General features: G+C 52.1%; 1 protein-coding gene across 1 annotated transcript in view; it reads left to right on the top strand.

The window, feature by feature from the left end:
* Positions 1-19,902, top strand: part of LOC141243726 (olfactory receptor 12D2-like) — a 38,940-nt gene extending 19,038 nt beyond the window's left edge. The window contains exons 2-3 of the mRNA XM_073668947.1: positions 9,844-9,907; positions 18,980-19,902. Coding sequence (XP_073525048.1) covers positions 9,844-9,907; positions 18,980-19,902 — 987 coding nt within the window. The remainder of the gene's footprint in view (positions 1-9,843; positions 9,908-18,979) is intronic.
* The last annotated feature ends 2,589 nt before the right edge of the window (positions 19,903-22,491 follow it).

The following is a 22,491-nucleotide window of genomic DNA, read 5'->3' as shown; positions in this document are numbered from 1 at the left end:
CCGGGCCATCCATCTCTGCTCTAGGGCACCAAGTCTTGCAGTGTCCAGGTGTGTCAACAGGTTGTTGTCCGTGTATACGGTGAACTTAGAAGAAGCCAGGTAATGCTTGAAGCGTTCGGTGACTGCCCACACCACTGCCAGGAACTCTAGCTTGAAGGAGCTATAATTCTCAGGGTTTCTCTCTGTGGGTCTCAGCTTTCTGCTAGCTTAAGCAATTACCCGTTCTCTGCCCTGCTGGATCTGGGACAGTACGGCTCCTAGCCCCACGTTACTGGCGTCAGTGTGGAGGATAAAAGGCTGGCCGTAATCAGGGTAGGCCAGGATCTCATCCCCCGTGAGGGCCATCTTCAGCTGGCGGAAAGACTCCTCCTCCCGCTTGTCCCACTTAAAGGGCGGCTTCTGACTTTTAGTCTTTGACTGACCTAACAGGAGGTCCTGCATAGGGGCGGCCATTTTGGTGAACCCGGAGATGAATCTTCGGTAGTAGCCTACCAACCCGAGGAACTGCCGCACTTCCTTTATGCTGGATGGTCATGGCCAGTCCTTAATCACCGTGATCTTGTCAGCGTCTGGGGCTACTCCGTCAGCACTCACCACGTGTCCCAGGTACTGTACCTTTGGCTTCAGTAGATGACACTTGGAGGGTTTCACCTTTAGGCCGAAGCCTGCCAGGGCATCGAACACCTCTGTCAGGTGCTTTAGATGGTCCCCATAGGTCTTGGAATACACGATAACATCGTCCAGGTAGAGTAGGACCGTCTCGAAATTTCTGTGCCCCAGACAGCACTCCATCAGCCTCTGGAAGGTCCCTGGTGCATTGCAGAGTCTGAAAGGCATACAGTTGAATTCACTGAGACCCATCGGGGTGGTGAAGGCGGTCTTCTCCTTGTCAGACTCTGCTACAGGAACCTGCCAGTACCTGCTAGTGAGATCCAAAGTAGAGAAGAAGTTAGCAGATTTTAATGCAGCCAAAGACTCCTCTATCCTAGGTAACGGGTACGCATCTTTGTGTGTTATTCTGTTGACCTTTCTATAATCTACACACATCCTCATCGTGCCATCTTTCTTTTTTACAAGAACTAGAGGAGCTGCCCAGGGGCGACAGCTATCCCTGATCACCCCAGCCTCCTTCATTTCTCGTAACATACCCTTGGCATTCTGATAGTGTGCAGGGGGTACAGGCCGGTATCTCTCCTTTATGGGTGGATGGTCTCCTGTGGGGATTTGGTGTTCTACCCCCTTTACTTGCCCAAAGTCTAGCGGGTGTTTACTAAAGACTCTTTCGTACTCCTGAACCACCCGGTAGACTCCCTGTTTTTGGTCTGAGGGAGTGGAGTCGGTGCCCACATGCAGTTTCTGACACCAGTCCTCCATTTGTTTCTTGGAGCCGTTACCCTCCTCTGGTTGAGATGGAGGCAAGGGTTCCATGGCCTTTACAGAGTTCTGGTTAATGGTGAACAATTTGGCTAGAGTAGCATACCGGGGCACGTGTACTTCTCTTTCCCCAATATTTAGGATGCGGACTGGTACCCTCCCATGGCGGACATCAACCACCCCCCGTGCTGTCAAAATGGTGGGCCTACTGTCTGAGTAAACGGGTTCTACCATAGCTTGGTAGTCCCTTCCTCTTAACCCGATTGCAGTCCGGCACCAGATCATCATTTCACTTTTTGGGGGCATGGCGATAGGGAACGGGTCACTCATCCAAACGCTACCAATCTCACCACCAGACAGTTCTACCTGTTGCCGCTTCATCAGGGCTCTGATCTCTTTTTGTAAGACATGCTGCTGGCTGGAGCTGGCCTTCATTGCAACCTGCTGTAATATGACAATTATCTCTGAAAGACAATTTTCAATAACGTTAGTACCCAAGGTTATTTTAAGGTGACTTTCACGACGGTCAATGTCCACAATAATCAGTCCTTGCGCCGGCAGTTCAACTTTACCAATTTTGATGGTCACCTCTTTGAACCCCACCTGCGGCACGGGCTGACCATTGCTGGCGATGATGCTCAAGTCATTATCTGGGTAGCGGGTAATATCCGTGTCATCCAAGTTCCGCTTGAAAAGTACATAGGGGATGGTGGTTACCTGTGACCCGGTGTCCAACAGTGCACTCATGGGAATGCCATCCAGTACCACAGGCAAGACCGGTCGTCCCCCCACATATTTGTCACGCCAGTTTGATGGGCCTGATGATCTTACACCTGGGAGTTGGCCCTCTGCCCCAGGTTGGGCCCGTTTAAATTACAGTACCTCGCAATATGTCCTGGCTGGCTGCAGCGGCGGCAGATGGATTGTCCATCCTGGTCATAGCGGTCCGTTGGCTTCCCTCAGGACGGTGGGATCATATTCTGTCGGCGCCATGGGATGTCCTCCGGACTGGTAGCCAGCTGGATCTTTCTTGGAGAGGATACCTGCAACGACTGCACAGTCCTGGTTAGTGCGGCAACGCTTTTAGTCAGCTCTTGGACCTGATAGTGCAGGTCTGTAGACGGGGTACTATTCTGTGCGTTGGCTCCTGCAGATTCTGTAGACTGGGGCGCCGCCTCTTGGTGATAAGTGATAGCAGGGCGCCTGGAGGCCGCAACGCCACCGGGTGCTGGTTCTCGGAGTACCCGGATGGCTCTGTCCTTAAATTGTGCAAAGTCTAACTCAGGGTTCTGCAGGTCCATCAGGCGTAACTGGGTTCGGTGGGCGTTGGACAGCAGACCCTCAATGAATTGTTCAGTCAGCAGTTCACCTGCATTCCGCACACTGTCAGGGTCTGCCTGCTTAATGGCTCTCAGGGCCTCTTGCAAATTCAAAGCATAGTCTCTTATACTGTCTTGGGCCCGCTGCTTGCACCCATAAAATCTCATTTTGATCTCTGCTGAGGTGCGGGTATCAAAAGTGTCCTTTAGACGGGCTAAAATCTCCTTCACGGTTCCCTTGTCCCTGACTGACCAGGACTTTACTTCTCGTTGGGCCGCGCCGGTTAACTGGCCTATCAGTATGGTCACTTTTTGTTCCTCCGTCAGGGGGTACACCTTGAATAGGCAATATAGTCTCTCTTTAAAGTCGCCCAGAGTATGTGACTCCCCTGAGTACTGGGGCAACCAAGCCGCTCCGGGGATATAAGGCATCGTGAACGGCATTACTGCGGCAGTGGCCGCGCTGCCTGTGGCAGTTCCCTCCGCTTCCAACATTTTCTTCCCCCTAGTCAACCGTGGCCTACCTTCCGTTGCTTTCTTCTGTAGGCCGCGGCTCCGCAGGCGATCGTCGGGGTTGAGGACCTTGCGTCGCGTCCAGGTGACGTCAGCGTCCGCTTGGCTCCTTTCAGGACCTTGCGCAGCGTCCGTGCGTAAGGCGGGGCTCCAGTTCTCACGCGCTTTTGTCGTCCATGCCCCTCTTCTTCCCGCGCGGCGTGCCAAAGATGGCGTCCGATGGCGGGAAAATGGCTGCAGATGGCGGGAAACTACACCAAGGTAAGTATTACAGTCTTATTTCAGGCACGCAGTACCCGGTGGTTGCGGGCATGAAATCCTGCCGACTACGCCAAAGTTGACGAGCCCCCTGGGCCGCGTGGGGCACCCGGAACCGGGCCTTTTTGTAGATGCTGGAGGTTGTAGTCACCGTGGCGGTGACCTGGTCCCGTGGCTCAGGGTGGTCAAACTAAATGGCGGGCTATATGCTAAATGTCCGACTACGCCACCCGTGGATTGCGGTCAGAGTGAACCGCCGCTGCAGGGTAGACCACTGAGGCTGGTGTTGTGGGTGCAGCAGAGGATAGTACAGGAGAGTATAGGAGTATGGCCTCAGGGCAGTAAACATGGATGTTGGTGGTGATGGTGCGCGGGAGCAGCAGTAACCACACGGAGTCTGTCATGCAATTCAGGGTCTTTACTGTTGATGGTATTAAGGGACCCGTCCGGAATACAGGATAACAATGGAGGCCTGGTCAGTATGACAGCAACTGGGAAATCTCGCTGGTCAGGGGGAGTTTGTAGGCCTACCGTGCCTACTTCACTCTTTCTTGGCTATCCTGCTGTAGCGTGGTGGTAGCCCACGTCCCTGAGTGTACCGTGTTGTTCTCACCCATATGACTGGAGACTAGGGCCCTTCCGTGCTTCTCACCCCTCCAGGGCAGTAGTGGTCCCTCTCATGTGGCTGAGCCTCCGGGCTTCCTTTGGCCAGAGGACTTGAAGTCCTCTGCGTGGTGGTTTTCTGCTGCTGGGCTTATAACCCTCACAGCCTCGTACTCCAGTGTCCGGCTTTTCAAGTCTCTAGTCAGGATGAGCTCTTCTAGCTCCCCTCCTGACCTCGTGTTCCTCCTCTGCCTACAGGGACTCCTCAGCCTGCTGCTGACCTGTCCCTGTCTCTGGAACTAGACTCTAACTGGTCTCTGGCTTGTCTCTGGCTGGTCTTCACTGTCTAACCCCGCCCCAGATCCAGTTTATAAAGGGCAGGTTTCTCCCCTCCCTGGACTGAGGCAGGAGGTGCTGCATGCTAATTGTCCCCAACCACGGAACCTCCCACCTGCTCTCAGACATGACATTGCTGCCACTGTGGCGACCAGACCTGGGGTGCCACACATGCACATATACAGATACTAGCTGGTGACCGGGTCATACATGTACATATACAGATACTAGCTGGTGACCGGATCATGCATGTACATACACAGATACTGCCTGGTGACCGGATCATACATGTACATATACAGATCCTGGCTGATGACTGGGTCATACATGTACATATACAGATCCTGGCTGATGACCGGATCATACATGTACATATACAGATCCTGGCTGGTGACCGGATCATATATGTACATACACAGATACTGGCTGGTGACTGGGTCATACATCTACATATACACATACTGGCTGGTGACTGGGTCATACATGTACATATACAGATACTGGCTGGTGACCGGATGATATATGTGTGGCACCCCAGGGGTCTGGTTTTCCACAGTAATGTAATGTTATGTCTGAGAGCAGGTGGGAGGTCCTTTGGTCAGGGATCCTGTGCATGCCACACCTCCTGCCCAGTCTTGGGAGGGGAAGAACTTCCCCTGTATAAACCCTGGGCTGAGGCAGGGTTAGTCAGTCAAGGAGAGTAGAGACAAGAAACAGCAGAAGCAATACTACTACGAGTCAGGGGCTGGCAGCTGCAGAGCTCGCCCTGACTGAGAAGCTTTCTTACCGGACCCGGCGTCCGAGGCTGTGAGGACTAACTCCTACCCAGCAGCAGAAGCCGACCGGCAGGGGATTTCAGGTCCTCAGGCCCAGAAACCCGAAGGCACGGTCACACGCGTGGGACCAGCACCGCCATCGTGGAGCGGAAGCCATTAGAAGGCCCCGAGTCACCGGCCATACGGGTGAGCACCACACGGTACACTCAGGGACGTGGGCTACTTATATCCGCTTCTAGCAAGGTAGCCAGAAGAGTACAGTCAGTTTGGGAAGCCTACAACTCCGCCTGGCCAGGGGAGATCCCATCTGCTCAAGGACTGACCAGGCCCCGTTCACTAGCAAGTACTCCGGGAGGGTCTATCGTTGTTACCAGTAAAGACCCTGAATTACACCGCACCGTCTCTGAGTGGTTCCTGCTACCCCCATCATCCACATCTGCTGCCCTGAGGCCATACCCCTCCCGTTGGGGGTTATACCATCTACGCTGCACCATCCATCCACCGGCCTCAGCGGACTGTCCTGCAGCGGCAGCTCCACAGCTGCATTCAACGGGTGGCGTAGTCGTCCTACATCTACCGCTGTTACATCGCCGCTCAGTTTGACTCCCTGGGCACGGACCGGGTCACCGCCACGAGACTACAACCCTCAAGAGATCCAGCTCCGGGTAAGCTCCCGCGTGCGCAACGCAGCGCGACACAGGCCCAGGGGCGCGTCAACTTTGGCGTAGTCGGCAGGATTTCGTGCCCGCAACCACCGGGTACTGCGTGCCTGAAAAAGAGACTTTTCAAACTTACCTGTGGTGAAGATTCCCGCCATCCGGCGCCATCTTCAGCCTTCTTCCCGCCATCGGTGAAGTTTCCCGCCATCCGGCGCCATCTTCTGCCTTCTTCCCGCCATCCGTGGAGTTTTCCCGCCATTGGACGCCACCTTGAGGACGCCGCGCGGGAAGAAGAGGGGCGTGGACTCCGAAAGCGCGCGAGAACTGAAGCCCCGCCTCACGTCCGGACGTTGCGTAAGGTCCTGGAAGGAGCCCAACAGACGCCGACGTCACAGGAGCGCGACGGAAGGTCCTCAACCCTGACGATCCACTGCGGAGCCGCGGCCTACGGAACAGGATCATCGCAAGGTAGGCCACGGTCCACTAGGGGGGAGGAAGATGTCGGATACGGAGGAGAGCTTCACTGCCTCAACCCCCGCCAGCGCTACCGCTGCTGCAGTTATGCCCTTCACCATGCCCTATATCCCGGGAGCAGCTTGGCTACCCCAGTACTCAGGGGAGTCACATACCCTGCATGACTTTAGAGAAAAGCTGGATAGCCTCTTCCAGGTGTACCCCCTCACAGAAGAGCAAAAAGTGAGCATCCTGGTGGCCCAACTAACCGGGGCAGCCAAAAGGGAAGTAAAATCCTGGCCACCTGGGAGGAAGACTGTCGCAGGGATACTAACCCGGCTGAAGGACACCTTTGATACCCGCACCTCAGCCGAGATTAAGCTTAGATTCTACGGGTGCAAGCAGCGAGCGCATGAGAGTATAAGGGACTATGCACTAAACCTACAAGAGGCCCTGAGGGCCATTAAGCAGACCGACCCTGATGGAGTGGGAAACGAGGACAGGCTGTTGACCGAACAGTTTATAGAGGGACTGTATTGTAATACCCACCGAACTCAGTTGCGGGCAATGGCCTTACAGGATCCCCATCTGGGCTTTGCACAGTTCAAGGACAGAGCCATCCGGGTGCTCCGAGAACCGGCACCGGGTGGCGTTGTGACCCACAAGCGCCCTGCTATCACTTACCACCAGGAGGCGGCGCCCTTGTCGGCAGGGCCTGTGGGAGCTGATGCGCAGGCTTTGGACAATGACCCGGCTCCAGACCTACACCATCAGGTCCAAGAGCTAGCTAAGAGCGTTGCTGCGCTAACCCGAACTGTGCAGTCTTTACAGGCTTCCACCCCAGGGAAGATCCAGCTGGCATCCGGACCGGAGGACATCCCGTGGCGTCGACCAAGGAGGACCCCACCGGCCAGAGGAAGACCCAGTGACCTATACAGCGAGGACGGACGACCCATCTGCCGCCGCTGCAATCAACCTGGACATATGGCAAGGTACTGTTCTTTAAACGGGCACAACCTGGGGTAGAGGGCCAACCCCCAGGAAAAAGATCACCAGGCCCATCGAACTGGTGCGACAGATATGTGGGAGGACGTCCAGTCTTGCCTGTGGTACTGGATGGCATTCCCATGAGTGCCCTACTGGACACCGGGTCACAGGTCACCACCATCCCGTACGTGCTCTTTAAGCAGTACTGGAATGACTCGGATATTACCCGCTACCCTGACGACGACTTGAGTATCATCGCCAGCAATGGCCAGCCCGTGCCACAGATCGGATTTAAAGAGGTGACCATCAAAATCGGTAGAGTCGAACTGGCAGCACAGGGACTGATCATTGTAGATATTGACAAACATGAGAGTCACCCAAAAATAACTCTAGGAACTAATGTAATTGAAAATTGTCTTGCAGAGGTGATTTTCCTTTTACAGCAGGTTGCCAAGAACGCCAGCTCCGGCGAGCAGCGGGTGCTCCAGAAAGAGATCCGGGCACTGATGCAACGGCAACAGGTGGAACTCTCCGGCGGTGAGATTGGTAGCGTAAGAATGTGTGACCCTTTTCCTATTGCCATGCCCCCAAAAAGTGAAATGATGATTTGGTGTCGGGCAGCTATTGGTCTGAGAGGTAGAGATTACCAGGCAATGGTAGAACCAGTTTACTCGGACAGTAGGCCCACCATTTTGACAGCACGGGGGGTGGTTAATGTACGCCATGGGAGGGTGCCCGTTCGCATAATAAATATCGGGGAGAGGGAAGTGTACCTGCCCCGGTATGCCACGCTAGCCAAATTATATACCATTAACCAAAATTCTATACAATCTGTGGAACCCTTGCCTCCATCTCACCCGGAGGAAGGTAACGGCTCTAAGAAAAACATGGAGGACTGGTGTCAGCAACTACATCTGGGTACTGACTCCACTCCCGCACACCAGAAACAAGGAGTCTATCGGGTGGTTCAGGAGTACGAGAGAGTGTTCAGTAAACACCCGTTAGACTTCGGGCGAGTCAAGGGGGTAGAACACCACATCCCCACGGGAGACCATCCTCCTATAAAAGAGAGGTATCGACCCGTACCCCCTGCCCACTACCAACACGCCAAGGGGATGCTTAGAGACATGAAGGAGGCTGGGGTGATCAGGGATAGCTGTAGCCCCTGGGCAGCTCCACTAGTCTTAGTCCGAAAGAAAGACAACACCATGAGGATGTGTGTAGATTACCGGAAAATCAATCGTATCACACACAAGGATGCGTACCCCTTACCAAGGATAGAGGAGTCATTGGCTGCTTTAAGATCTGCTAACTTCTTCTCTACCTTGGATCTCACTAGCGGGTACTGGCAGGTTCCTGTAGCAGAGGCGGACCGGGAGAAGACCGCATTCACCACCCCGATGGGACTTAGCGAGTTCACCTGCATGCCGTTCGGACTCTGCAACGCACCGGGAACCTTCCAACGACTAATGGAGTGTTGTCTGGGCCACAGAAACTTCGAGACGGTCCTGTTGTACCTGGACGATGTCATCGTATATTCCAAGACGTATGAGGACCACCTGAAACACCTGGCGGAAGTGTTCGAAGCTCTGGCAAGTTACGGCCTAAAGGTGAAACCCTCCAAGTGTCACCTCCTGAAACCAAAGGTGCAGTACCTGGGACACGTGGTGAGCGCTGACGGAGTGGCTCCCGACCCTGATAAGATCACCGCAATTAAGGAATGGCCAAGCCCCTCCAGCGTAAAAGAAGTGCGGCAGTTCCTCGGGTTGGTAGGCTACTACCGAAGGTTTATTCCCGGTTTCACCAAAAAGGCAGCACCTATGCAGGACCTCCTGATAGGCCAGTCCCGGAAGGCCAAGAACCAGAAGCCGCCCTTCAAATGGGAGGAGCTGGAAGAAGAGTCCTTCCGCCAGCTGAAGATGGCCCTCACGGGGGACGAAATCCTGGCGTACCCGGATTATAGCCAGCCCTTTATCCTCTACACCGACGCCAGTAACATCGGGCTAGGAGCCGTGCTGTCCCAGATCCAGCAGGGGAAGGAACGAGTAATTGCCTACGCCAGCCGAAAACTGCGACCCACCGAAAGGAACCCCGAGAATTACAGCTCATTTAAGTTAGAGTTCCTGGCCGTAGTATGGGCAGTCACCGAGCGCTTTAAGCATTACCTCGCTTCTTCCCGGTTCACCGTGTACACGGATAACAACCCGTTGACACACCTGGACACGGCAAGACTCGGTGCCCTGGAGCAGAGGTGGATGGCCCGTCTGTCCAACTACGAGTTCACAATCAAATACCGGGCAGGACGCTCCAATACCAACGCGGACGCCCTGTCCAGGATGCCCAACCTGCCGGATGGAGGAGAAGATCCGGAGGGACTGGAAGAAGTTGAACTCCCTGCATTCCACCGTCATGGGACTATCCAGTATTCCCACCGGGTAAGGAGTAAGCAGGCTGCTACGTTGAACCCCTTACCCCACTACAACTGGGCGGAAACGCAAGACAGCGACCCTGCCGTCCGACTGGTGAAGGAAATGCTGACTCGGCCGGAGGCTCGCCTTGAACCAGACGCTCCGGAGGAAGCCAAACAACTATGGGCAGAGAAGAGTCGACTGTTCCTTTACAAAGGGAAGTTGTGCCGCAGAATGGTTAACTCCCGGACGCATGAATTACTCTGGCAAGTAGTGGTGCCACGAAGAGACGCAGCCATGGTGATGGAGGCATACCACGACGGAGCTGGACACTTCGGGTGGAAGAAGCTGGAGTTCCTGCTGCGCGAGCGGTTCCACTGGGTAGGCATGAGGGGAACCATCGAGAAGTGGTGCAGAGACTGTGGCCCGTGCAACCTGAGAAGGAAGGACCGTGCCAGCCAGAAGACTCCCCTGCAGTCCATCGTCACCCGGCAACCGTTGGAACTGGTAGCCTTGGATCATGTAAAACTGACCCCAAGCAGAAGTGGCTACGTCTACGCGTTAACCATCGTGGATCATTACTCCCGGTTTCTGGTTGTCGTCCCCGTCAAGGACTTAACGGCTCAAACAGCAGCTAGAGCCTTCCAGCAGCACTTTTGCCGTCCACACGGGTACCCGGACCAAGTGCTGACGGACCAGGGACCTGCCTTTGAAGCGGAGGTCTTCCAGGAATTCTGCAATCTGTATGGCTGCCGGAAGATAAGGACGACACCCTACCATCCGCAAACTAATGGACTTTGTGAGAAAATGAACCAGGTGGTAATGGATCTTCTAAAAACGTTGCCCCTGGAAGAACGCAGTCTGTGGCCTGAGAAGTTGCCCGATCTGGTGGACCTATACAACCACATCCCGGTAGGTTCCACCAACTGTACCCCGGCTTACCTAATGAGGGCAAGACCTGGTAAGTTACCTGTTGACCTGGAAATGGGAGTCCTGACACCCGAGGACACTTCACCAGAAACAGACTGGGACACAGAGAGGCAGCAGCAGTACCGGAGAGTACAGGAGAGCGTGGAGCGAAGTCTCTGTCAGGCTAGGGAAAGACAAGAGAAAACTTACAACCAGTATGCTCCCGCTGTTCCCCTGGTACCCGGAGAGCAGGTCTTGAAGAGGAAGAGACGGCTCCACAAGTTGGATGACCAGTGGGAGAAGGACCCGTACACCGTACTGCCCTCAAGCCACGAGAACCCGAAGGTTTGTACCATCAGTAAAGACGGAGGGGAAACCACAGCCATTGTATCCCGGGACCACCTGAAGAAGTGTCCCGAACAACTGAGGAACCCTGAAGAGGAACAAGAAGACCATCGACCCGTAGAGGAAAGGGAAGATATGGTTAGTACTGTGCTCGGGGACTTCCCTCGGTCTTGGACTCAAGTCAATGGTGCAGTTGTGGTACCCGTACTCACCTTCCTCCAACCAGCATCCCAAGCACCTACGGAGCAACAGGTAGAGCTGGAAGAACAGCCGGTCCAGGAGGCAGAAGACTCCACACAAGCAGAACAGGAGGATCAACCCTCTGCTTATAGTGAGCCTGCCGTACCCCTAGTGAGACAAAGAGCCGGTAGACAGCTGCCCAGTTTACCCTTGACAGCTCCTACACCCTGTAGTTCAGGGCCAGACAGTCAGCTCCGTAGGTCCACTAGGGCCACTAGAGGCCAGTTACCCGCACGCTGGAGGATTTGAAGTGTATAAATTGTTTTATTTATGTTTATCTGTGTATTGTTGCTTGTGTATAATTTTGTGTTTCCAGTTATTTTTAGGAATCCTTGGTGGATTTACCGGGAATCCTTGTACATAGTTGGAGCGTAACCCAGGATGGACTAGAGACTGTTAAGGACTCGGGGTAGGACAGACCCCTACCTGGTTACGTCTCCCTGTTTTGGTGAAATGGACACCTTGCTTTCTTCAAAGACTACACCCGGTTACGGACATGCCGTGACCACCTTTATGTGTTTCTTCTTATTGTACTATTATTGTTGTTATATCTTGTTATGTTTTTTTCTAAAATATGTTTAGTCCCGGAGTACTAAATTTCACTAGGGGGGAATGTGGCACCCCAGGGGTCTGGTTTTCCACAGTAATGTAATGTTATGTCTGAGAGCAGGTGGGAGGTCCTTTGGTCAGGGATCCTGTGCATGCCACACCTCCTGCCCAGTCTTGGGAGGGGAAGAACTTCCCCTGTATAAACCCTGGGCTGAGGCAGGGTTAGTCAGTCAAGGAGAGTAGAGACAAGAAACAGCAGAAGCAATACTACTACGAGTCAGGGGCTGGCAGCTGCAGAGCTCGCCCTGACTGAGAAGCTTTCTTACCGGACCCGGCGTCCGAGGCTGTGAGGACTAACTCCTACCCAGCAGCAGAAGCCGACCGGCAGGGGATTTCAGGTCCTCAGGCCCAGAAACCCGAAGGCACGGTCACACGCGTGGGACCAGCACCGCCATCGTGGAGCGGAAGCCATTAGAAGGCCCCGAGTCACCGGCCATACGGGTGAGCACCACACGGTACACTCAGGGACGTGGGCTACTTATATCCGCTTCTAGCAAGGTAGCCAGAAGAGTACAGTCAGTTTGGGAGGCCTACAACTCCGCCTGGCCAGGGGAGATCCCATCTGCTCAAGGACTGACCAGGCCCCGTTCACTAGCAAGTACTCCGGGAGGGTCTATCGTTGTTACCAGTAAAGACCCTGAATTACACCGCACCGTCTTTGAGTGGTTCCTGCTACCCCCATCATCCACATCTGCTGCCCTGAGGCCATACCCCTCCCGTTGGGGGTTATACCATCTACGCTGCACCATCCATCCACCGGCCTCAGTGGACTGTCCTGCAGCGGCAGCTCCACAGCTGCATTCAACGGGTGGCGTAGTCGTCCTACATCTACCGCTGTTACATCGCCGCTCAGTTTGACTCCCTGGGCACGGACCGGGTCACCGCCACGAGACTACAACCCTCAAGAGATCCAGCTCCGGGTAAGCTCCCGCGTGCACAACGCAGCGCGACACAGGCCCAGGGGCGCGTCATATGTACATACACAGATACTGGCTGGTGACTGGGTCATACATGTACATATACACATACTGGCTGGTGACTGGGTCATACATGTACATATACAGATACTGGCTGGTGACTGGGTCATACATGTACATATACAGATACTGGCTGGTGACTGGGTCATACATGTACATATACAGATACTGGCTGGTGACTGGGTCATACATGTACATATACAGATACTAGCTGGTGACCGGTTCATACATGTACATAGACAGATACTGGCTGGTGACCGGGTCATACATGTACATATACAGATACTGGCTGGTGACTGGGTCATACATGTACATATACAGATACTGGCTGGTGACTGGGTCATACATGTACATATACAGATACTGGCCGGTAACCGGGTCATACATGTACATATACAGATCCTGGCTGATGAATGGGTCATACATGTACATATACAGATACTAGCTGGTGACCGGATGATACATGTACATTTACAGATACTGGCCGGTAACCAGGTCATACATGTACATATACAGATCCTGGCTGATGAATGGGTCATACATGTACATATACAGATCCTGGCAGGTGACCGGGTCATACATGTGTGACGCCTCGCTCCCGCTCGCTAGCCCTACCCTGAGAGATGGGGGTTACTCGGAACCGGGCCTCCTATTTACGGTGGATGCAGTTGTGGCCTAGGCCCGGCCCGTGCCCAGGGTCATCACAGTAAAAATAAGGGCCAGGAGGGACGGTGGTAATCGAGTGCATGTAATGACTACGCCACCTGTGGTGCCTGGTGATTCACCACTAGCGCTGCGGCAGTCCTCTGAGGCAGGATGTCGTGGCAGCAGAAGATGGTGCTACACCCCACAAGCGGATCAGGGCCTCAGGGCAGAGATGACGGATCAGGGGAGTGGTAGTGGGTGGTGCGGTGTGGTGTCGTGCTGAAATGAGGAACCGGAGGCAGTGGATGCAGTCTTCCAAACTTTACTCACGTTGTTAGGTGTCAGCTGCAAGGCTTCTCCTTGCTCCTCACAGCGCGCTGCAGCCACCAGGAAGGGGTTCAGCACTCTCCGGATAGTTAGGGTGCATCATTCAGGACCCCCACACCAGAGTGTTCCTAGAATTTCCCACTAGGTCCTCTCCTGTCCGTATGTGGTGCGTGTTACAAGGCTGGCTATACACAGAACAAGGGTACGGGTGGCGACTCCGCTCCGTCCGTTACCCGGTGGGATCCACTAAGCCTCCGGGCTTTTCTGACTGAGACGTGAAGTAGCAGAGACAGATATCGGGGGCCGGTACCCCTCTTGCAGCAGGAGTCCCTCTGACTAGGCCAGAATAGTGAGGACAGGTGGCGTATGCCGCTCCGTCTGTATCCCCTTGGGATCCTTTTGCCTGTGGAGCTTGTCTCCTCTGCTTCCCTCCAGGCCTTCTTAGGTAGGGACCTTGACCGGGTAGAGACAGCCATTAACTCTAGCCTGCTCCTCGCCTCAAGGCCAGAGGACGAGGACCGTGTATCTTCAATCAGCTGCAGGTTCCACCGGAAAGCCACGTTCAGTGATGAAGACCACAATCAAAGACCTTGAATCTAAGATGGCCGTTGATTAAATATAATTGAATGAGTGTAACCTAAAGGTGCGTCCTCCACCCTCACCCACTACATGGTTCCCCCTATCTTTGGTTCCCCCCATCTCCTATATCCCGGCTGGGGCAGCACTATGGTGCCTTAAAGCTCCCCTCAGGACAGGAGTGTGTAGTGTTGAATGGATGGCTGAGTCCTGAGAGGTGCTCCACCCCTACCTCGGAGAGGAGATACCACACCTCGGTCTGAGGTGCAGTGCCCCTGTGGCGGCTGAACCCTCAGGGGTGCCACTTTCCCCCCTGGTGAAACACAGCACGTCCATGGGCTGGAAAGAGAGCAAAGCATTGGTACAGACTTTTTACATTTTTGCATAACAGTAAAACTATCTTTCCTTTATGGGAAGCTCAATTCTTGAGCGTTGCAATAATATATATACAATATAAATATAGACAAACATTAAGTCACATTATGCATGTATAAAAGACATTATGCACACATGGGAGACATTCAAGAGACATTATGCAAGTAGACAGTTCTGTAGAAAATATTGTAGAAAAGAGTCAGTTCAGCAGCATGAGGGACCTGTCCCAAACCCTCAACGTAGGCCCTGGCGTGGCTGCAGGGCATGGAGATCCTGAGTTGGACCTCCAGGAGAGCCACTCCAGACAGGTTTTGCTTCTGAGGTTTGAGGTAGTAGTAGAGCGGTTTTGCATAAAACCAATAGGGGGCACCTAAAGAGATGCAAAACTATTTACAAAGTGAGTCTGTCTACTGCCAGTGTCCGCAGGGACAAATGTCTCTTTAAACCGGGAGGAAAAACAACATAACTACTTAAAACAGTAACTTAGTCAACAGGGAGGTACAACCTCCGGGGCTGCTTAGGAACGGTATCCCCACTTAGGAAAAGGCTCATTCTTGCCAACTGAGCCTGACCGGTCCTCTGTGGGCAGGTGAGTGGGGGCATCCCCTTTGAACACCCTGTGGACGTCCAGTGCGTACCACCCACGCTCCCCGTGGTGGCGGGTGTAGGACACCAAGTCGCCCGGGTAGAGGTTCCGGTCAGGGTGGCCTTGCTCCAGTTGCGGCTCGACGTCCCGCCGATTCACGAAGATGTCCTGGTGGAACTGGGGGCTGCGAATGAAGCCCCATCTGGCCTCCTGGTGGAATCTGACTATCTGGCCTTCCTCCCTGGGGCTTGGATGGGCGGCCTCTGCCTGGCGGGCCCGTGACTTTGCGGCCTTGGTCCGCACCTCCAGGCGCTCACAGCGGACCTCCGTTTGGCGTCGCTCTTTATCAAATTGGAGGAGCTGACTTCTGCACATCTCCTCCCTCCTCCGCGCTTCAGCCCGGGTCTCCTGGGGGAAGCCCATCAGGTCCCCCCCCCCTGGTTGTCCCAAGCCATCTCTTCCGCCGCCGAGCAGGCGACCTGGGTAGCGGCGTCAGCAGGGGTTGCTGCTGGTCCTCAACCAGTACGGACCAGACCGGGTTGGAGCTGGGAGTCTCCTCAGTAAGGGCAGGAGGTTGGCCGGGAGTCGGGAGACACAGCAGGCCTCCGGTGGTAGCGGTAACTTGGGCCTCCAGCTTCGGAGCTAGAAGCTGCTCCCACTGGATGGCGCCCGGGGACAGGGGTGCCGACAGGATACTCAGGAGAAGTACAGCACGCCCTGCGCCTGGGACGTGGATTTCTTGCTTACCTGCTCCTGGGCTGCACGAGGCCTCCTGGGTTTCCTCTGTCTGGGCTACGGTTCTGCTGGATAGGCTTGCAGAGCTCTGGCGGCGGGCCCGAATCTTGCGGAGCACCTTCTCTCGCCACTCTCCGGAGACCAGTCGTTGCGCCTCCGCGATCCTCATGGTGAGGTCCTGCGCTTCCTCGCGGAGGAACTCGGCTTCCTCCGGGGTCAAGTGGATTCCTCCCATGCCACGGAAGGTAGCAGCTTCTGGGCCAGCGCTGGAGGATTCTGGAGAACTCTCCTCGGTGGCTTCCATTACTGCTGCAGGGTGCGGCGAGTCTGGGATTGTTGCGGCCACACCTCGTTGTTGCCTTCGTCTCCTCCTCTTTTCGGTGCGGCTTCAGGGCGGCTGGCTGACGGGCACTCCCAGGGACATCCCATCCGCTTTGACGGACATTACCTTGCGGAGTGTCTCTACTGCAGGGGGCGGTCTGCACTTTTGGCACCATGAGGGAGCCAGGCCCACGATGTGAGGTGCTGGGTTGCTGTCCTTTCTGCACATAATGGCATCCATTCTTCTTGGGCGGGCGCCACATGGAATGTGAAATGACAGTCTTTCTGTAAAGTCGCGCAGTACCCGGTAGCAATGGGGACAATTTCTCCGCTGCTGCGGGCACGCAATCCTGCTGACTACGCCAGGTCTGTGACGCCTCGCTCCCGCTCGCTAGCCCTACCCTGAGAGATGGGGGTTACTCGGAACCGGGCCTCCTATGTACGGTGGATGCAGTCGTGGCCTAGGCCCGGCCCGTGCCCAGGGTCATCACAGTAAAAATAAGGGCCAGGAGGGACGGTGGTAATCGAGATGACGGATCAGGGGAGTCGTAGTGGGTGGTGCGGTGCGGTGTCGCGCTGAAATGAGGAACCGGAGGCAGTGGATGCAGTCTTCCAAACTTTACTCACGTTGTTAGGTGTCAGCTGCAAGGCTTCTCCTTGCTCCTCACAGCGCGCTGCAGCCACCAGGAAGGGGTTCAGCACACTCCGGATAGTTAGGGTGCATCAATCAGGACCCCCGCACCAGAGTTTTCCTAGAATTTCCCACTAGGTCCTCTCCTGTCCGTATGTGGTGCATGTTACAAGGCTGGGTCTCCCTCTGGCTATACACAGAACAAGGGTACGGGTGACGACTCCGCTCCGTCCGTTACCCGGTGGGATCCACTAAGCCTCCGGGCTTTTCTGACTGAGACGTGAAGTAGCAGAGACAGATATCGGGGGCCGGTACCCCTCTTGCAGCAGGAGTCCCTCTGACTAGGCCAGAATAGTGAGGACAGGTGGTGTATGCCGCTCCGTCTGTATCCCCCTGGGATCCTTTTTCCTGTGGAGCTTGTCTCCTCTGCTCCCCTCCAGGCCTTCTTAGGTAGGGACTTTGACAGGGTAGAGACAGCCGTTAACTCCAGCCCGCTCCTCGCCTCAAGGCCAGAGGACGAGGACCGTGTATCTTCAATCAGCTGCAGGTTCCACGTTCAGTGATGAAGACCACAATCAAAGACCTTGAACCTAAGATGGCCATTGATTAAATATAATTGAATGAGTGTAACCTAAAGGTGCGTCCTCCACCCTCACCCACTACATGGTTCCCCCTATCTTTGGTTCCCCCCATCTCCTATATCCCGGCTGGGGCAGCACTATGGTGCCTTAAAGCCCCCCTCAGGACAGGAGTGTGTAGTGTTGAATGGATGGCTGAGTCCTGAGAGGTGCTCCACCCCTACCTCGGAGAGGAGATACCACACCTCGGTCTGAGGTGCAGTACCCCTGTGGCGACTGAACCCTCAGGGGCGCCACACATGTACATATACAGAGACTGGCTGGTGACCAGTCATACATGTACATATACAGATCCTGGCTGGTGACCGGATCATGCAGCTTAATATGAAAACACTGTTCTCCCCGTATTTGTGTGGGTTTCCTCCGGGTTCTCCGGTTTCCTCCCACACCCCAAAGACATACTGATAGAGAATTTAGATTGTGAGCCACAATGGAGACGGTGTCGATAATGTCTGTAAAGCGCTATGGAATTAATGTCTCTATAGAAGTGAGTAAAATAAATAAATAAAATAAATAAATTATAATAATAATAGCTGGATCGTACACAACAGCACGTTCTACCTGTTTTGTCGACCTATTTCCATATAGATTGTAAGCTTGCGAGCATCCGGATCCTCACTGCTCCCGTAACTGTTGAAATGTGTTAGATTATATTGTTTTTATTGTCTGTACATGTCCCGCTTAACTGTAAAGTGCTGCGGATTATGTTAGCGTTATAGGGATAAAATTATTATTATTATTATTATTTAGTCGAGTACTAATGATGGTTCTGGTGATATATTCATCACTGAGGCGGGAGCTTGTGATGTATTTATGTACTGATGGTGGTTCTGGTGACTTGTTCTTGTGCTGTTCTTAGTTCCGATCCTATACACATGTAACAACCCATTTCTTGTAAGATTATGGGATACATGGACTTGTTGATAAAGTATTGTGCCTTTTGAAAAGTTAATGATGACTGCATTAGTATTTATGTTAGGAATATTACAGGGGTTGTCCAAGTTTGTGATGAAAGTCTGCAGTCAATTTATGTGAATATAAACGTATGAATCCTCACAGCGTGCACAACACATGCTGTCAGGATTTCCCAGTGCTGTTGGTGAGAGCATCTATCTCTCTGATATTGGGGAAAAGCATTGTCACCAGAATGAAATAAATAATTGTCTGACATTAACTGATCATTAAGCCCGACCTGGGCCACTAATCCCATCTGAGCCATTGAGTGACTCTTTCTGATCCATCTTTTGTAAATTCTATTATTTATTTGCAGTGGATCTGAGGACAGATGAGGATCATCTCAGAGGAACCTCATTCATTTCATGATTCATGTTTGCTGTTATAAAACCTGATCGGATTCATGAAGTACATGATGTCACAAGTTGAGAACCAGACAGCTGTAAATGAAATGGTCCTCCTGGGCCTGACAGAGAGGCCCGAGCTGCAGGACACCATCTTTACCTGGTTCCTTATCATCTACACCTTGAATTTACTGGGAAATGGCTTTATCCTGGTTATTGTGATCTTAGACAACAGCCTCCACACCCCAATGTACTTCTTCCTCAGTAACCTCTCATTCTTGGATATTTGCTTTTCTTCTGTTACGGTTCCAAAAATGCTCCAGAACTTACTGACTAGGCAGAAGCAAATCTCTCTGAAGGCATGCCTGGCCCAGATGCATTTCTTCCACTTTCTGGGCAGTACAGAGGTCCTGATCTTGACGGTGATGTCATATGATAGGTACGTGGCCATCTGTAGGCCTCTGCACTATACAGTGGTCATGAATGTGTCCATGTGCCTCTCACTTGCCCTCAGCTCCTGGACTGCTGGCTTTGTACACTCGCTGGTCCACACCATATTCACTTCTCAGCTTCCTTTCTGTGGTCCGAACAGAGTGAACCACTTTTTCTGTGATATCAAACCATTGTTGGGACTGGCGTGTGCTGACACCTCGCTCAATGTCAGGCTCCTGTCTCTCATCACAGGGTCGTTAGTCATGGCCTCATTCCTTCTGACTCTTCTTTCTTATGCGCTTATTGGTATTTCCCTTCTTCAGATTCCCTCAGCTGCAGGGAGGATCAGGGGCTTCTCTACCTGCACGGCGCACCTGATGGTTGTCATACTGTTGTATGGTACAGCGCTCTTCACCTACCTGCGCCCAGTTACACAAGAGTCTCTACAAATCGATCAGATTGCAGCTATTTCCTTCACCGTCTTCACCCCAATGCTGAACCCACTGATTTATACGCTACGGAATAAAGATATCCACAGGGCCACAAAATGCCTCATTAGGCTCCTGATGTAATATGAAGAAAGCTCCTGTGGTAGTTATAGTACAGGACTCGTACTGAGTAACATGATCTCCCAAGTCTAGGGACTGGAAACGCGTAGAGATCTGTGTACTATGAAGGCGATATGGAATCATAACATTAGAGTTAATAAAGAGATGCAGATTATAAGTACCCAGTGCCACATCAACTCTATATGCAGATGTGTTGATGATTATATATATATACACAATATATACACACATATACATACAGTGGGTACGGAAAGTATTCAGACCCCTTTAAATTTTTCACTCTTTGTTTCATTGCAGCCATTTGGTAAGTTCTAAAAAGTTCATTTTTTTTTCATTAAAGTACACTCTGCACCCCATCTTGACTGAAAAAAAGCAGAAATGTAGACATTTCTGCAAATTTATTAAAAAAGAAAAACTGAAATATCACATGGTCATAAGTATTCAGACCCTTTGCTCAGACACTCATATTTAAGTCACATGCTGTCCATTTCCTTGTGATCCTCCTTGAGATGGTTCTACTCCTTCATTGGAGTCCAGCTGTGTTTAATTAAACTGATAGGACTTGATTTGGAAAGGCACACACCTGTCTATATAAGACCTCACAGTTCACAGTGCATGTCAGACCAAATGAGAATCATGAGCTCAAAGGAACTGCCCAAGGAGCTCAGAGACAGAATTGTGGCAAGGCATAGATCTGGCCAAGGTTACAAAAGAATTTCTGCAGTATTCAAGGTTCCTAAGAGCACAGTGGCCTCCATAATCCTTAAATGGAAGAAGTTTGGGACCACCAGAAGTCTTCCTAGACCTGGCCGTCCAGCCAAACTGAGCAATCGTGGGAGAAGAGCCTTGATGAGAGAGGTAAAGAAGAACCCCAAGATCACTGTGGCTGAGCTCCAGAGTTGCAGTAAGGAGATGGGAGAATGTTCCACAAAGTCAACTATCACTGCAGCCCTCCACCAGTCGGGCACAGTGGCCCAACGGAAGCCTCTCCTCAGTGCAAGACATATGAAAGCCCGCATAGAGCTTTCTCAAAAACACATGACGGACTCCCAGACTATGAGAAATAAGATTCTCTGGTCTGATGAGACAAATAAAGAACTTTTTGGTGATAATTCTAAGCGGTATGTTTGGAGAAAACCAGGCACTGCTCATCACCTGCCCAATACAATCCCAACAGTGAAACATGGTGGTGGCAGCATCATGCTATGTGGGTGTTTTTCAGCTGCAGGGACTGGTTGCAATTGAAGGAAACATGAATATGGCCAAGTACAGAGATATCCTGGATGAAAACCTCTTCCAGAGTGCTTTGGACCTCAGACTTGGCTGAAGGTTCACCTTCCAACAAAACAATGACCCTAAGCACACAGCTAAAATAACAAAGGAGTTGCTTCAGAACAACTCTGTGACCATTCTTGACTGGCCCAGCCAGAGCCCTGACCTAAACCCAATTGGTCTCTGGAGAGACCTGAAAATGGCTGTCCACCAACGTTCACCATCCAACCTGACGGAACTGGAGAGTATCTGCAAGGAAGAATGGCAGAGGATCCCCAAATCCAGGTGTGAAAAACTTGTTGCATCATTCCCAAGAAGACTCATGGCTGTACTAGCTCAAAAGGGGGCTTCTACTCAATACTGAGGAGCAAAGGGTCTGAATACTTATGACCATGTGATATTTCAGTTTTTCTTTTTTAATAATTTTGCATAACATTTCTACATTCCTGGTTTTTGCCAGTCAAGATGGGGTATAAAGGGGTCTGAATACTTTCCGTACCCACTGTAATATATATATATATATATATATATATATATATATATATATATATATACACAGATGGTGGAATCAGTATTGAACACTTCACTAACTTTCTAAGTACCGTTAAATATATTTCAAAAGGTGTTATTGACATGAAATTTTCCCCAGATGTCGGTAACAACCCGTCCAATCCACACAGGAAAGAAATCACCATAGATGTCCATGAATTATCTATAATAATGAGAAATGACACCGGGAGAAGTATTGAACACACTTACTGAAATGTATTTAATATTTCATGCAAAAGCCTTTGTTGGTGATGAAGCTTCAAGATGCCTTCTGTATGGAGAAACTACTAGCAGGCATTGCTCAGGTGTGATTTTGGCCCATTCCTCCACACAAACACTCATCGCATCCTGAAGCTTTCATGGGCTCCTTCTATGAATTCTGAGCTTTATTTACTTCCATACATTTTCTATAGGATTCAGGGCAGGTGATTGGCTACGCCATTCTGGAATCGTTATTTTCTTTCTCTTAAACCAAATGAGTTTACTTGGCCGTGTGTTTGAGGTCATTGTCTTGCTGAAATGTCCACCCTTGTTTCATCTTCATCATCCTTGTATATGGCAGCAGATTTTTATCAACAATTTCTCGATACATTTGTCCATTCATTCTTCATTCAAGTTTGTGAAGTTTGCCAGTGCTGAAAGCTGAAAAACAGCCCCACAGCAAGATGTTCCACCTCCAAACTTCACTGTTGGTATGGTGTTTTTGAGGTGACATGCAGTGCCTTTTTGCCTCCAAACATGGTGTGTATTATGGCATCCAAAGAGTTCAAT

Source organism: Phyllobates terribilis, unplaced genomic scaffold (genome assembly GCF_046119375.1).
Source record: "Phyllobates terribilis strain yellow unplaced genomic scaffold, ASM4611937v1 Scaffold_2__4_contigs__length_985480577, whole genome shotgun sequence".
NCBI classification, from domain to species: domain Eukaryota; kingdom Metazoa; phylum Chordata; class Amphibia; order Anura; family Dendrobatidae; genus Phyllobates; species Phyllobates terribilis.
The sequence above is the reverse complement of the archived record's forward strand: the minus strand, read 5'-3'. Positions and strand labels throughout refer to the sequence as shown.